The following is a 16,005-nucleotide window of genomic DNA, read 5'->3' as shown; positions in this document are numbered from 1 at the left end:
CCTGTGCATCCAAATATAGCCTGCATATTACCGGAAGCGGATTTGTAGCACCCGGGTGCTCCACAGTCCACAACCCTATACGAATATTAAATTCAAAAAATACTGAGAATTTAAAAAAAAACCCTGAGATTTGAGATATCAAACATGGGTTGCCGATCTACTCCTTTGTGAAATTTTATGAAAAAATATCAGGAAAAGTATTCGTGGCAAAAAAGTTTCTTATGTATAGAAAAAGAACTGTTTGGTTGGATTTTTGTTCGGACAATATTTCCTTCGCCAAGGATACGTTTTCTGGTATTTTTCACGTAATTTCACACGGGAGTAGATTGAGAACCCAGGTTTGATATCCTCAATTTTTAGATTTTTTAGTATTTTTTAAGTTTAATATTCATATAGGGGTGTGGAGCACCCAGGAGCTCCTGTGTATTTTCCGCATATTACCTGCATACCACTACTATAACATTAGCAGAACAACAGCTGTGCTTTTTGCACCACCGTAAACAGTTTTTTTGTTGTGCAGGCGCATTTCTTTTGGTGGGTGCCATGGAGTGCGTTTACTTTTGTGTATGGATTTGGTAACTCGTTAGCACTGCTGTGTTCAGGCCTTGTGTTCATCTCCTTTCGCACTTCCTAATGCGTAGTACTAAACCTGGCCTTACCTTATGATTTCTTGTCTCAGCTATTCGGAGGCCAGCCGTGAGGCATTACTTTGGTCTTCCTCACCTAGCAACACGGCCTGCACCTGCACCCGCGCAAGTGCCAGCGCCTAACCTTTCAGAGGGGACGGAGGGGATGCCAGCGCCAACCTCTGCTAACCATTCCGAAGGGACGGAGCCGATACCAGCAGTTGATTCGCCGCCTGCAGCAGCCAAGGGATCCGTGCATTCTAGGTCTGAGCCAAGCGACATGACTGAGAAGAAGAGGCGAACTCCGAGGGTGATAACTAACAGATTGCGCGACGATTGCCCCTCGAGCGATGGGCAGTGATCCCAAGGAGGACTCTAGCAAAGTTGTGTGTGACTGACTGCGGTGATATGTTGGGAGTTCATTTCCTTGTCCATCCACCTCAGACCGACCAGACGGGCTTGAAATCTGTTTAATTATTGCGTGTTAGTAAGTAAAGCCGGTAGTAGTTATATTTTTTGTATTATTGGGTGTTGACCAATCATGTAAGTTCATCACTAGGACAATTCGACTGCGCACTCTAGTTTGGATACGGAGCGTTGGCCACGAGAATATAGAAAATCAATTTTTAGCAAAAAACCGTTTTACAATATGTATTACCGATTATTAGTTTAGGCAAAATTACGTTTGGGTTAGGGGAGTAATAATTGCGGCTGTATAATTCTTTGTTTGAATAGTCATTAGCTTATTGTGCACTGACGCGTGAACCGTGACATCTTCCTACTTTCACCTCTCGGCCGCCATTGACGAACCTTCAAGCTCCCATCTAGGACTCATCTGTCGCTGCTGCTCGCGTCCCCTTCGTCCACAATGAATCCGTTCGTGGCCGCTGGCCCTTCCCTTGTTGCCGAGGTCATTGGCCTTGGTAGTTTTCCATTTTTTTATGCTTGTTTCAAAATGTGATCAAAATGTCAGACCTGGCCGTTTATAACCAAGGGCTTAATAATGTGAAAATATTGGTGGATCTCTGAAATAGCTACTTGTGTATCTAAATAAATATATATTTTTTAAATAAAGAGCAAACTATGAAGCACCCGTAGTTCAAATTCGACTCACTTCTTGCGGAAAATTGTCTTTTACATGAAAGGTGGATGGAAACCTTTTGACATGCATTCATTTGGTCAATTGTACATAATATGTGGTCTAATGTTTTTAAAAAATGTAGTGGTCCAAGTTTGCAACAAATATTAGCGAGGTTCTTCACAAAAAACTCATTTTTGGCACTTAGAAAATAAAAGATAAGTTTTTTGTACAAGGAAAATGAAAACTCCCTTTGGCAACAGTCTTTGCCATTCCATGATGCACACTTGTGCAAAATATGAGATTATTTGAATAAACTATGCCTTAAATGTGACTATAACATTGATTATTTGACTTGTAAGCCATGAGTCTTCATGCATGATAGCTTATCTCTCAGAACACCTTTTAAAGACGTTTGTCATATTTCAAGTTTGTTATTTTTTTTGAAAAATATGTCACATATAAGAGCATCTCCAACAGCCGCCCAACGCGCGGCGCGCTATAATCTGATTTGCGGCGCGCCCATCGCCAGGTTTGGCACGGCGCGCAGCGCTGGCTCCAGCAGCCGTGCTAAAATGCAGCGCCAGCAGCGCGCGCGAGCAACCGGCGCATCACATTTGTTGCATTTTGTACACAACACATCCACAAAACAAAGACATGGCATATAATTTAAATCACAAACATCATTCAATCAAGTGTAAAATAAATAGTTCAATTTATTACAACTCAAACAAATAGTATCTTTCATGAAATACAACAAATAGTTCAACAATACAACATCAAACGCACAAATCTTGATGCTCTTTGGCGGCCATTCCAAGCCCACAACTCCTCAATGAGATCCTTCTTGAGTTCATTATGCGCTGCCGGACGTCGAATGTCATGATAGGAGGCAACAAAACGGGCCACCCTTTCAGCCCTCCACCGCACTCGCGGGATGTCCCAAGAGCTCATAGTGAGAGTACTCTACATCTTGGCCACGCTCATTCTCGATGATCATGTTGTGCATGATCACACAAGCGTGCATTATGTACCAAAACATCTTTTGATCCCAAAATCTAGCCGGTCCTCTCACAATAGTAAATTGGGCTTGCAAAATCCCAAAAGCTCTCTCCACATCTTTTCTAGCCGCCGCTTGAGCATTGTGGAAATCAAGATATTTCTTACCTTCCGGTTTTTTCAACGGCTTCACAAATGTTTGCCACTTTGGGTAGATGCCATCCGCAAAATAGTAGCCATGGTTGTATGTACGATCATTAGCTACAAACTGCACCGGTGTCAGTTCACCATTTGCAATCTTACTCATCAGTAGTGACCGATTTACAACGTTGATGTAATTCAAAGATCCAGGCATTTCAGAAAAAGCATGCCAAATTCAAGTCTCTTGATCAGCCACCGCTTCAAGAATTATAGTGGAACCCTTTTTTTTCATGGAATTGGCCATGCCATGCCTTTGGACAATTCTTCCAACTCCAATGCATGCAATCTATTGAGCCAAGCATACCTGGGAACCCGCGAACTTTGTTCATCTCCAATAGCCTTGTGACGTCTTCAGCATTGGAAGTTCTCAAGTACTCCGGGCCAAACACTTGCACAATTTCGACTGCGAAGCGCTTGACACACATGATGGCTTGGCTCTCACCCCATGGCCAAGTGATCACCAACTAGATCAGTGGGGATACCATATGCCAACATACCAAAGCGGCTGTCACCTTCTGAAAGGTGCTATGCCCGAGCTCTCCGGCGGCAATCCTCCTCTGCTGAAAAAACCGGTCATGGCTCGCTAGTTTCTCTGCAATGCCCTGAACAACTCGGTGCTCATCCTAAATAGGCGACGAAAGTATGACTCGGGGTATGTGGGATTCTCCACAAAATAGTGCCTCATCAATCTGTTGTGGGCATCAATCCTATCCCTTCAAATTTTCTGCCGACCCATAACCGAACCACTGTGTTTCGTTTTTTTATTGATGTGCATAGCTAGGATCATTGCAAGATCCTCCTCCTCTTCCATATCAAATTCTTCCTCGGAAGAATCATATGACGAACTCATCTAAAATGTTCAAAACTAGGCTATAAACAACATGCACCAAATTTCATGTAAAAATATGGAAGTTGGAAGCAATACATACCTCTTGCGGGCCTTTTGTCGAACACATTGCGGGCGCCAAGCAGCGGTGGGCGGCCGGGCGCTGTTCGTCCGAGGACTTCCGCGCGCGACGGGCGACGCTGACTAGAGAGACAGGGAGGAAGCCGCGGCCACGCGGGAAGAGACCGGGGAAGCGCCGGAACGGTCGCAAAAATGGGGTGGCGCGGGCAGCGGCGGCGGTGCGGCTGGATGGGTAGGTGGAGTTGCGCGCGAGCGCTCGGGAGTCCAGCGCGCGGGAGCGGGCGCAGCAAATAAGCGGGGCGCGATAGCGTTTCCGCCCGCGCGATGGCGTTTCCGCTCGAGTGCTGAATTACATATGCCGCATGCGCGGTTTTTGCGCGTCCGCTGGAGCGTCTGGAACGTAGCGCGCGCGGGAGCGGGCGCAGCAAATAAGCGGGCGCGATGGCGTTTCCGCCCACGCGATGGCGTTTCCGCTCGAGTGCTGAATTACATATGCCGCACACGCGGTTTTTGCGCGTCCGCTGGAGCGTCTGGAACGGTAGCGCGCGCGCGGGAGCGGGCGCAGCAAATAAGCGGGGCGCGATGGCGTTTCCGCTCGAGTGCTGAATTACATATGCCGCACGCGCGGTTTTTGCGCGTCCGCTGGAGCGTCTGGAACGGTAGCGCGCGCTAAAAGCACTACTTTATTAACGCGGCGCGTATATAGCGCGGCTGTTGGAGATGCTCTAATAATACAATGCGAATGTTTTTACATTTTTCTCATTCCATTTTAATTTTTTTATGGCGGTTCCAGAATACGGTCAAAACGTCGGGCATGGCAATTCGTAGCTAGGGGATTAATAATGCAAAAAATTTGGTGGATCTCTGATGAAATAGCTACTTGTATATATTACTATAATTTTTAAAAAAATAAAGAGCAAACTACGAGACATAGTTTGACTTCTTACTGAATAATCTTGGTGGAAGGACAACTGGCTGAAAGAACCGATAGTCCTATAGGGCTGCGGGTGCGCGTTTGCGCGACACCCAGCTTTCCACGCGCTAAATATAAGGTCCGTAAGTCATCATAGAAAGCGACACCAGCTGGCCGTATAAATCATAAGCTCTCTACATCTATCGATTAGGACAGGATGTCGACTGAGACTTACTCAGTTGACTGAGTTTTATGACCTCAAAAAAAAAGTTGACTGGCTTTTAGCGAACCCGGCCGGGAGAAAAATCAAAATTTTATACGAGTAGAGTACTTGCTATAAGGTCTTTATAAGTTCGAACACCGTCGAGACACACGCGGCCCGTCTCAAGAGTGAGCGACGTCCTCTCGTGTGTCCCTCCGACGCCAAACCATGGTCCTGATGCCGCGGAGAGCTCCGCGCCTCGCCGCTGCCGTCCTCCCACTCCTCTTCCTCCTCATCCTCACCCCCGCGGAGGCGCTGCCCTTCGTCGTCCTGCACGGTCGGTCCACCCTCGCTTGCTCTGCTTCCGTCCATGGCTTATTGACTGGTTGGCTGACTGATTGGTTCGAGGAGCAGGGATTGGGGGCCAGTGCACCGACAGCAGCGTCGCCGAGTTCACCCGGCTCCTGGCCGACTGGTCCGCCGCCGACGGCCACTGCCTGTACGTAGTACGTAGATATGAGTCTTCGACGCCCTTCCGCCGCCCGACGGCCACTGGAGTTTGACTCATTGTGCTCGCTTGTGTTCAGAGAAATTGGAAACGGGGCACGGGACTCCTGGCTCATGCCTCTACAGGAACAGGCTGATATCATGTGCAACAAGGTGATCGGTTCGGCGCTTTGGGCGATGATGATGCCTTTTCCTCTGCTGTACGCTGAGAAGATAGATAGATATTCATCATCCATGCCTGCTTGCTAATTTGTTTCTGCAGGTAAAGGAGATGAAAGAGCTAAGCGGCGGCTATAACATTGTTGGTCTGTCGCAGGTATATAAGTATATATATGCTGTTGGCATTTTTCTACAACACAACCTGTGAAAAAAATATAACGCAATCTATGAAATGTGTTGTTCTTCTACTAAACATAAACATTATGTGCTTCCACAGGGGAACTTGATTGGCCGCGCAGTAGTCGAGTATTGTGACGATGGACCACCGGTGAGTACTGAGTTGCTTTCAAAATTGTACAGGGGATAGAATAGCTGCATGCACCTGAATGGTAATCTGGATGCTTGTGAATGTGTGTTGGGTCTCTGTGGTCATATCTATTACCTCCGTTCCAAAATATAAGTCTTTTTAAAGATTCCAATATAAACTACATACGGAGCAAAATGAGTGAATATACACTCTAAACTACTCCCTTCGATCCGCAAAAAAGTGTACATATAGCTTTTGTCTTAAGTCAAAGTTTTAGAACTTTGACCAACTTTCTAGGGAAAAGTATAAGTATTTATGGCACTAAATTAGTATCATTAGATCCGTTTTGAATTGTACTTTGATAATACATCAATTGGATGTCATATATGTTACTACTATTTTCTATAAAGTTGGTCAAAGTTTTATAACTTTGATTTAGGACAAAAACTAGATGTACACTTATTCGCGGACGGAGGGAGTATGTCTATAATATACATTCATATGTAGTCCATATTAAAATCTTTAAAAAGACTTATATTTACGTACGGAGGTAGTAGCATGCCCATTAGTGAGAGTTTTTCTTTTTTCAAAAACATGCATACAATGCCTTAATTTTAAGCTTTGATTGATCAGTAGGGTCGCAGAGAATGCTATTCGGTTTTTGTGCAGTAAGTTATGTATTCGGACACTTGTAACAGGTCAAGAATTTCATCTCACTCGCTGGGCCTCATGCTGGTACTGCTTCCGCGCCACACTGTGGTGTAAGTTGATCTCATTATCCCCAGCTATAATATCCAGTTTATTGATTTAAACCAAGAGTCTGATTAGCTCCGAACATTGTACATCTCTTTTCTGCAGTCTGGTTTTTTGTGTGTTATTGTTGATGCGCTGATCAAATCCGAGATTTACTCGGACTACGTGCAGGTTCTTATATCTTGGCTTAGTTATTTCCCGAACTCTAGTCGTGCTAGTATTAATAAACGAGAGACTTTAACTTGAGCCGTGGTGAATTACAGGCACATCTTGCGCCAAGTGGTTACATCAAGATCCCAACTGTGAGTTGCATTGCATTTCTTGGCCATCATCAACAAGAATTCACCTTTACTCTGATATACCTATCATTTGCTATTAATATATTCCCTTTGTCAAAAAATAGCTATCATTTGCTGAACTTGCACTCTTTTGAACTCTTAAATTGCTTCTTGTGCTGTTCCGTTAACTGTCATTGGGCACTGACAGGGCTTGGGTATATCTGAGTAATAATGAATTCCGTATTTTTATTTATGGGTGGTTTGACGTTCTATTTTTGTCGGGCGCTCACTCGCTCTCTGCAGAATTTTTTAAGCAGGCAATCTTGAATCCTTGATGTGTGTTCAGCTTTCAGTTTTTACTTCTACTTTTTTTTTTTGCAAAATAGTTTTTACTTCTACTTCAGAGTGGAAGACCGTAAGAAAACATTGTCTTGTCTTTAACCATAAATCTTGGAAGTAAGCCTGAGCAGTATTTAATGATATATTCCTAGTCACCAAAAATGTGCTGTTTTTTTTCAGGATATTGATGATTATCTGAAGGGATGCAGGTTTCTTCCGAAACTTAACAATGAGATACCAGGTGAAAGAAATGTTGCCTACAAGGAAAGGTTCAGCAACCTAGAGAATTTAGTACTGATCATGGTAAGGCTGGCAATGTCTCAAATCACATTTTGATCCACGTTCAAATATTAATGGTAGCATACTTGAAGTTGGCATGGAATATCAAAATTCAAAATGGACTTCCCTTTTTCCCTGTTTTGAAATGCAGTGGGAATCGATTTTCTGAGTCATTGCTTGGTGATTTTCCCTGTTCATGCAACAATAAATGTTGATGAGAATGTTAACTGAAAATATTTCAAGCATAGCTCAAACACACAAGTATTTCTTGTGTGCACCAAAATAACAAAATAACATGAACATGTACAGCTAGGGTATGCATTTAGTAGGTGTCTTTCCCTTTCGAAGATTCATAATAGAGACTGATAATATTTTTTTAATCCGAAGAGCATAGAACAATTTTCTATGGTAATTTTCACTAAAAATAATATTTACAAATACACAGGAAAAAACAGGACAACTAACCAACACCAGTTCTAGGGAACTCCATAAAGAAATTAAATCAGATTTATTTCAATCCACTGCTTGAAAGCATCTCTGTGCTTGTTCTTTGTCTTGAGAAGAATCAACTGAAGATCATTCTAAGCTGAACCCTCCAAGACTGAAGAGGGAGCTATTGCTTTGAAAATCTTGGATTTTCTCTGCATCCATAGGTGGCAGCAACCCATGATGATAATATCAATTGAGAACTGAGAGGATAGGAAATCTGCCATGAACCTTAATTTATCTAGAAACATTGATGCCTCTTTTCCACTCAACAATAACTGAGTCCTAGCAACTAAGAGCAAATGGACAATCTGAGAAGAGATGAAGAGCAGTTTCTTCACAGTTAGTATCACACATGGCACATAGATAGATGGGCAAGAAAAGATTTTCCTTTGAAGAAGATTCCTTGTGTTTACTTTGTCATAAGTCATGAGTCACACAAAAATATTGCATCTAAGCATTGCAACACATTTTCAAATTTTCTTACAAAGCTCTGGTGCTTAATAGAGACTGGTAACTGAAGTAATATTTTGATGCACTTCCTGTTTTGCCCTAATATGTTGTGCAGTTTGAGAATGATACCATCCTCATACCACGGGAGACGTCATGGTTTGGTTATTACCCTGATGGAGTCTTTGATCCAGTCCTACCTCCTCAGCAGGTGCAATTTTTGTTCTTCATGTTGGACTAGTGATGTGTCTTAGAGAGTTGATGAAATGTTGAGTCGGTTTCGGCTAACTGAACTTACCAAAATTTGGTCTACAGACAAAGCTATATCAAGAAGACTGGATTGGTTTGAAGGCCCTGGATGACGTTGGGCGAGTCAAGTTCGTGTCAGTGGCAGGAGATCACCTAGACATCTCCAACAGTGATATGAGGAAACACATTCTACCTTACTTGAAGGACAAACCATCTGCCTGACTACCTACCCATTCGCTCACTGCCACCTGGCACGCAATTGCTGAAGCGCTCAGGCGGATGGGGAGTGACACCAGGGTACTCCTTCGGTCCTTGACATGACGATCCACCATATTTTTTTCAGGGATATAACGTTGGGTTGGTGCACATGTCATTCTCTATTCAAGCTTTGCTTCTGGCTTGGCTTTGTAGAAACAAAAATCACAGGTTACATACATGTCCTTCTTCGCAATATTTTCTCATGTTCATCTCAATACTTTGCTTCTTGCATTTGTATTTTATGGTTTGCGAGCTTCTGCCTGCATGCTTAGCAGTGCAACAAAATACAACATGCCTTTGCTAATTTGATGACACCAACCGAGCGTTGCGAATTAGCACACAATTGTGGTCTAAAATTGTAGCAGAAACAAAATAATCCCAATACTACTTCATATACTAACTTAAGGATCGTTGCTTAGCACCGAAAGAAACCTATGCGGCAGCATATACGAAGAAAATAGCCCACACAACATCCCATATGCTCCTTAGATGATGTCTGGGTTCAGGAGAACATCAACACATATGACACCGGATTTTTAACGTGGGAAACCGCCTAAATTGGGATCTAAATCACGGGCCAAAGCCATCCAAATCTTCTTCCACTACTATCAAATCTGGTAATCAAAATGTTCTTCTATAGGTAGCACTAGAGGATCCCATACATCAAGATTTATGCATCTTGGATAACAACAATAAGATTTGAGTCCGCAAGAGTTAGGGATTGAAACAATAGAAGGAAATATGCCCTAGAGGCAATAATAAAGTTATTATTTATATTTCCTTATATCATGATAAATGTTTATTATTCATGCTAGAATTGTATTAACCGGAAACTTAGTACATGTATGAATACATAGACAAAACATAGTGTCCCTAGTATGCCTCTACTAGACTAGCTCGTTAATCAAAGATGGTTATGTTTCCTAACCATGGACATGTGTTGTCATTTGATAAACAGGATCACATCATTAGAGAATGATGTGATGGACAAGACCCATCCGTTTGCTTAGCATTATGATTATTACAGTTTTATTGCTACTACTTTCTTCATGACTTATACATGTTCCTCTGACTATGAGATTATGCAACTCCCGAATACCGAAGGAACACCTTGTGTGCTAACAAACGTCACAACGTAACTGGGTGATTATAAAGATGCTCTATAGGTGTCTCCGAAGGTGTTTGTTGGGTTGGCATATATCAAGATTAGGATTTGTCACTCCGTGTATCGGAGAGGTATCTCTGGGCCCTCTCGATAATGCTCATCACTATAAGCCTTGCAAGCAATGTGACTAATGAGTTAGTTGGGGATGAAACATTACGAAACGAGTAAAGAGACCTGCCGGTAACGAGATTGAACTAGGTATGATGATACCGACGATCGAATCTCGGGCAAGTAACATACCGATGACAAAGGGAACGTATGTTGTTATGCGGTCTGACCGATAAAGATCTTCGTAGAATATGTAGGAACCAATATGAGCATCCAGGTTACGCTATTGGTTATTGACCAGAGATATGTCTCGGTCATGTCTACATAGTTCTCGAACCCATAGGGTCTGCACGCTTAACGTTCGATGACGATTTGTATTATGATTTATGTGATTTGATGACCGAAGTTTGTTCAGAGTCACGGATGAAATCACTGACATGACGAGGAGTCTCGAAATGGTCGAGAGGTAAGGATTGATACATTGGAAGGTTATATTCAGACACTGGAATGGTTCCGGAGTGATTCGGGTATTTTTTGGAGTACCGGGAGGTTAACGGATCCCCCCGGGAAGTAGTGGGCCTTCATGGGCCTTAGTGGCAAGGAGAGGAGGTCCGCAAGGGTGCCCCCCATGGCAAGTCCGAATTGGACTAGGGAGGGGGCGGCTCCCCCTCCCTCTTTCCTCCTCCCTCTCCTCCTCCTTCCCTCTCGCCCCCTCTTGGAAAAGGAAGGGTAGTCCAACTAGGATTGGGAATCCTAGTTGGGCTCCCCCTATGGCGCGCCCCTCCTGGCCGCCGGCCTCCTCCTCTCTCTCCTTTATATACGTGGCCAGGAGCACCCCAAAGCACAACCACTACAAAAAAATACACTTCCGTGATGATACATGTTTGTCACAGTAGGTCACATTTTTTTGTCATGCATGTACATCCATGACGATTTTATGACAGAGTCAAGATAGTCATACATGTGCCGTGATAGAAGTGTTCCATGACATTACCAAAATTATCATCATGGAAGTGTCCACTTCCATGACGATAAATCGCGCGTCACAGAAGTGCTTTCGTCAAGGGTGACCGACACATGGCATCCACCGTAATGGAACACTATTAAGCTATTGGGTTCAGTTTTGGATCCGATAACCCATTAACAGCCCCGACCAATGGGGATTTTCCATGTGTAAAATCATCATTGGCTGGAGGAAATACGTGTCGGCTCACCGTTGGGACAGATGTCATCCACTCATTAGACAGAAGGCGCCTATGATACGTTGACACGTGGCACGGCCCAACAGAGGCCCATTCCTGTGAAAAGGCCGGCCTGTTTGACTTGGTCAAAAGGTGGCGGGCCGGCCCACGAAAAGCCTGTTAACGGCATGTTTGAATATAGCCCATTTACAGCCTGCTAACCTAGGGCCCGTTACGGCCTATCCGAATTAGGCCCAGTAGCGTCATCTGGTCCGTCCAATATGATTCCAGCCTGTTTTAACTTCCGGCCCATGTATGGCCCATGACGTCTTTCGGGCCATATGAGGCCCATTGTAACTCTTGGCCCATTAACGACTCGTGGTGAAACTGGCCCGTAATGAATAGTGTATCACTTTATACCCATTAACGGCCCATTATTCCATTGGGCCATTTCCAGCCCATGTTATCTTTCGGCCTTCTCAGGGCCCATTTATTCTTGGGCTCATTTCGAGCATTTGGTTACTTACGGTCCGTTACTGTCATTTTCTGCTCGTGGGCCAAATTCAGCCCATTGTTACAGTCGGCCCGTTTGTGGCCTGTTAATACGTTGGGCCGTTTTCATAGCATCATCAAATGCGGCCTATTAACGACGGCCCGTTATGGTTGGCCCATGAACGGACGATTCCTACTCTAGCCCATTTACGACCATAATGCGATCTGTTATTGGCCCATGTTTGGCCAATCGATCATACGACCCATATAAGGCCCATTGATGATACGACCTGTAGAAGGCCCATTGTGTCTACGGCCCGTAGAAGGCCCATTATTTCTACGGCCCATAGAAGGCCCATTATTTCTACGGCCCGTAGAAGGACCATTGTTTCTACGGTCGGTAGGAGGCCCAGTGTCACTACAGTAAATATGTAGCCCATGGTTATTGTGGCCTAGTTTAAAAAATAGGTTATTGCGGCCAGTAGCAAACCGCGGAAAAAGAACTGTACTTACTACAAGCAAACAAATAAACAAGACAACAAGGAAATAAATAAGCAAGCAACTTACGCTAAGCTATCACGACTATTACACATATTACATCCAGTGGGCATCAAAGTTCGCCACTAGTGCAAATATAGGAAACAAAGCAGCATATAAACGCCGCAATAAAACAAGTACATAACTGAAACCACTTCAGAAGAGCTCAAGAAACAATATCGTGGGTACCCATAATGCTGGCAAGATGCTTAGCAAGATTATTAACTTTCTCTTGTTTGACGCTTAAATCCTCCAGCGCTTGCTGTTGCACAAGAAAGTATGCATCTGATTTCTGCAGGGACTTCCTCAGTCCTTCGGCTTCTTGTCGCAGCACAGCTGACTAATGCCTTTCAACTTGTAGCTGAGAGTGAAGAAGCCGAAGTGATTCAGACATCGAGTTCGAAGAGCTTGTGCCAGCGGTACTGGCCAGTAACTCGAACACTACATCAACGCAGGACTATGGGGTTTTCTGACTGTCTACAAGATCGTTTTTATCACCTTTCTTGGAGACCAACAGGGTTGTCTCACTATCTTGAAACTTATCTGCATTACTTTCTCTACCATTGCATAGTGGGGTGCTTTTCTCTAATATTTTGTTTGCATACTACAAGAGAAACAAGGAGACACATCACAGGTTTAGCATGTAGTATACAAAACTCATTTTGGTAAACCGGTTCAGTAGTAAGGTGGACAGGATAACAGCATGAAACAAACATATATCTATGTACTATGGTTACTGTATTGTCCATGTCATTCTAGTTTGTGTTGCCTAATCAAGATAGAGACACAATTCAACTCATATATTTTTAAGACACAACAACATAGACAGAATATAAGTGTGAGAAACTACACAACATTGGCACACTTGTAATGTGCATCACATGAGAACATAACTGTTTATACAACTTAAACTGAAATCAACATAGAGCAAGAAGTTAGAACAGCAATCCAGTTAAAGAAATAGGTTTAAAACATACCTATTGTGCCATTGGAGTTTCAATTGGATCCTTCAAATTCGAAAGTAGTTGGTATGAGTAAATACAGTGATGCAACATCAAAGGAGTATGGACCATAGCTACAGAATCTGACCTGAGAACAGTTGCTCTTCTGCTTTAAACGTGGAGTTTGGGTTAGCTGTGGTGGTCTTCGTGCTTTGGGCACTGCAGTTGCTTTACAAACTGCTCGTGTGGGGGTACTCTGTGGTGGACATGGTGCTTTGTCAACTAGAAGTGGGTTACTATCCGTTGGGGTTGCGGTTAGATGGGTTGTAGCTGGTTCTCTGCCCAACGGTGTAAGTGTGCAATCTGGAAGAGTCTCGATTATGTGTGGTGGGGCTAGTTTGTGGGCCAGTACAACCATGGTTCTATCTGCATCGATGGGTAGCACTGTCTTTTGTGAAGAACGGGTTTTTGCTCCCTTAGATACTGCCATCACCCCCTCCAATTCAAATGGCTGATAAACAAGAAAAGAAATTGAACGTACAGACATTGTATGATAGACAGATGTGGTAATTCACATATATGTTGTCTAACCAAATAGGACAGCATGACACAATTTCACATATATGATGCCTAACTAAACAGGATAGCATGACACAGTTTCAGATATATGATGGATAACTTAACAGGATATAATGGCATAATTCAACATATGATGAGTATCTAAACAGGATGACATCACAAAACTATATGATGTCTTTCTAAAATAGGTTGGGATGAAATAATTCACATACATGTTGTCTAAGTATACATGATGGCATGATATAATTGACATAATTGATTCATATACTAAGCAGCTGGCACTCGCATGTATGATCTCTAAACTAAGCAGATGGAATTCAATATTGTGCATATGATGTCTAAACTAAGCAATGCAAGACACCATATGCATGATATGAGAAATATAAACATTGCAACTTAGAGCATACACCTCAGGTGGGATATAGGACTGGTCATCTGTCTCTGAATCCTCCTCTGAGGAGCTCCCTGTAACCATCGAGATATATGCTTCAACAGGTACCATTGCCTGCTCTGAAGACCTTGTTTTCACTCCAGATTTTTCCATAACCGGCTCAAATGGCTGATACACATGAAGAGTAGTTCAATATACACAGATTGTCGACAAATGGAATATGTAATGAAAAAAAGATGGCATGAGATAATTCACATATATGATGCCTGGCTACATGGCGGTGCATAATTCACATATATGATAACTGGCTGAAAAACATGGCATTGCATAATTCACATATCTGATATAGAAAGCAAACAGGAGGCATTCACACAAAGCATGTCTAATCTAAGCAGATGGCATGGCAATGCAAGACACCATATGCATGATATGAGCAATATAACCCTGCCAAGTTAGAGCATGCACCTCGGGGGGGGGGGATACGACTGGTCATCTGTCTCTGAATCCTCCTCTGAGGAGCTATCTGTAACCAGCAAGAAATCTGCATCGACAGGTAGCACTGACTGCTCAGAAGACCTTGTTTTCACTCCAGATTTTCCCATGACCGACTCAAATGGCTGATGCACAGGAAGAGTAGATGAATGTATAAACATTGTTAACAAATGGAATACATTATGAAAAAATATGGCACGATACAGTTCACATATACGATGACTGGCTAAACAGGATGGCATTGCATGATTCACGTATATTATGCCTGGCTAAAGAAGATGACATTGCATAATTCCCATATACTCCCTCTGTTCCTAAATATTTGTCTTTTTAGAGATTTCAAGTGGACTACCACAGGCGGATGAATATAGACATATTGTAGAGTGTAGATTCACTCATTTTGCTCCGTATGTAGTCACTTGTTGAAATCTGTAAAAAGAAAAATATTTAGGAACGGTGGGAGTATGATGTAGAAACCAAACAGGTGGCATTCACACAAAGCAAATCTAAACTAAGCTGATGATATATAAGATGTATAAGTAAGCAATGTGAGGCTCCATATGCATGATATAACCAACATCAGCATGCCAGGTTAGAGCAAACACTTCAGGTGGTAAACAGGAGTGGTCGGCTCCTTCTGAATCCCCATCTAAAGAGTTATATTTCTCTGGAATACAATCTGGAATGGCGGGAGGGGGGCACTTCGCCCACCATGGAGCGGCGTCTGCATGACATTATATTCCCACACAACGGTCTTCTCTTTTTGTCTACATGTTCAGTATGATTGTGTACAATATCTGACATGCATAATAAAAAATAGTTAGATTTTGTAAGGCCTAAGGGGTGCATGCAAAAATCAAGACTGATGGTAGCAAACGAGTGGATGGATCCAAAACTAATGATAGCAGGTAGATTATAGCTTCAGTTTAAAAAGATAGACAATGGATCATCTATTGTTTGTTGCCCACCCAACATGAACCACATAGAAGACCCCAGATGAACCAGATAGTAGACAGATACTATTCATTGCTGCCTCGATATGAGACCCACGGGCATTTTAAAACTCAAGTTTGAACGATAAAGTAGCAGGTAATAATAACCGATGTATAACGTAAGCAAACACGAAAGACTGCGACCTCTCTTCCGGAACTGTGTAGTCCTCAGGTTCATCTGCTCAGTCGATGATGG

General features: G+C 43.1%; 1 protein-coding gene across 1 annotated transcript; it reads left to right on the top strand.

Moving 5' to 3' along the window:
* Positions 1 to 5,115: 5,115 nt before the first annotated feature.
* Positions 5,116 to 9,153, top strand: LOC123089597 (palmitoyl-protein thioesterase 1). Its single transcript, XM_044511230.1, has 11 exons — positions 5,116 to 5,263; positions 5,341 to 5,425; positions 5,514 to 5,586; positions 5,696 to 5,749; positions 5,870 to 5,920; positions 6,598 to 6,660; positions 6,758 to 6,823; positions 6,916 to 6,954; positions 7,450 to 7,572; positions 8,603 to 8,695; positions 8,800 to 9,153. The coding sequence occupies exons 1-11, from the start codon at positions 5,155 to 5,157 to the stop codon at positions 8,953 to 8,955; spliced, it is 912 nt and encodes a 303-aa protein (XP_044367165.1). The 5' UTR covers positions 5,116 to 5,154; the 3' UTR covers positions 8,956 to 9,153.
* The last annotated feature ends 6,852 nt before the right edge of the window (positions 9,154 to 16,005 follow it).

The sequence above is a fragment of the Triticum aestivum genome, chromosome 4B (genome assembly GCF_018294505.1).
Source record: "Triticum aestivum cultivar Chinese Spring chromosome 4B, IWGSC CS RefSeq v2.1, whole genome shotgun sequence".
In the NCBI taxonomy this organism is placed as follows: Eukaryota; Viridiplantae; Streptophyta; class Magnoliopsida; order Poales; family Poaceae; genus Triticum; species Triticum aestivum.
The sequence above is the reverse complement of the archived record's forward strand: the minus strand, read 5'-3'. Positions and strand labels throughout refer to the sequence as shown.

Excerpts from the sequence above, each read along its gene's own strand:
- LOC123089597 (XM_044511230.1), top strand. The coding sequence starts at position 5,155 with ATGGTCCTGATGCCGCGGAGAGCTCCGCGCCTCGCCGCTGCCGTCCTC. Across the intron at positions 5,426-5,513 it reads GCCGCCGACGGCCACTGCCT|AGAAATTGGAAACGGGGCAC; the intron begins GTACGTAGTACG and ends GCTTGTGTTCAG. Across the intron at positions 5,921-6,597 it reads ATTGTGACGATGGACCACCG|GTCAAGAATTTCATCTCACT; the intron begins GTGAGTACTGAG and ends CACTTGTAACAG.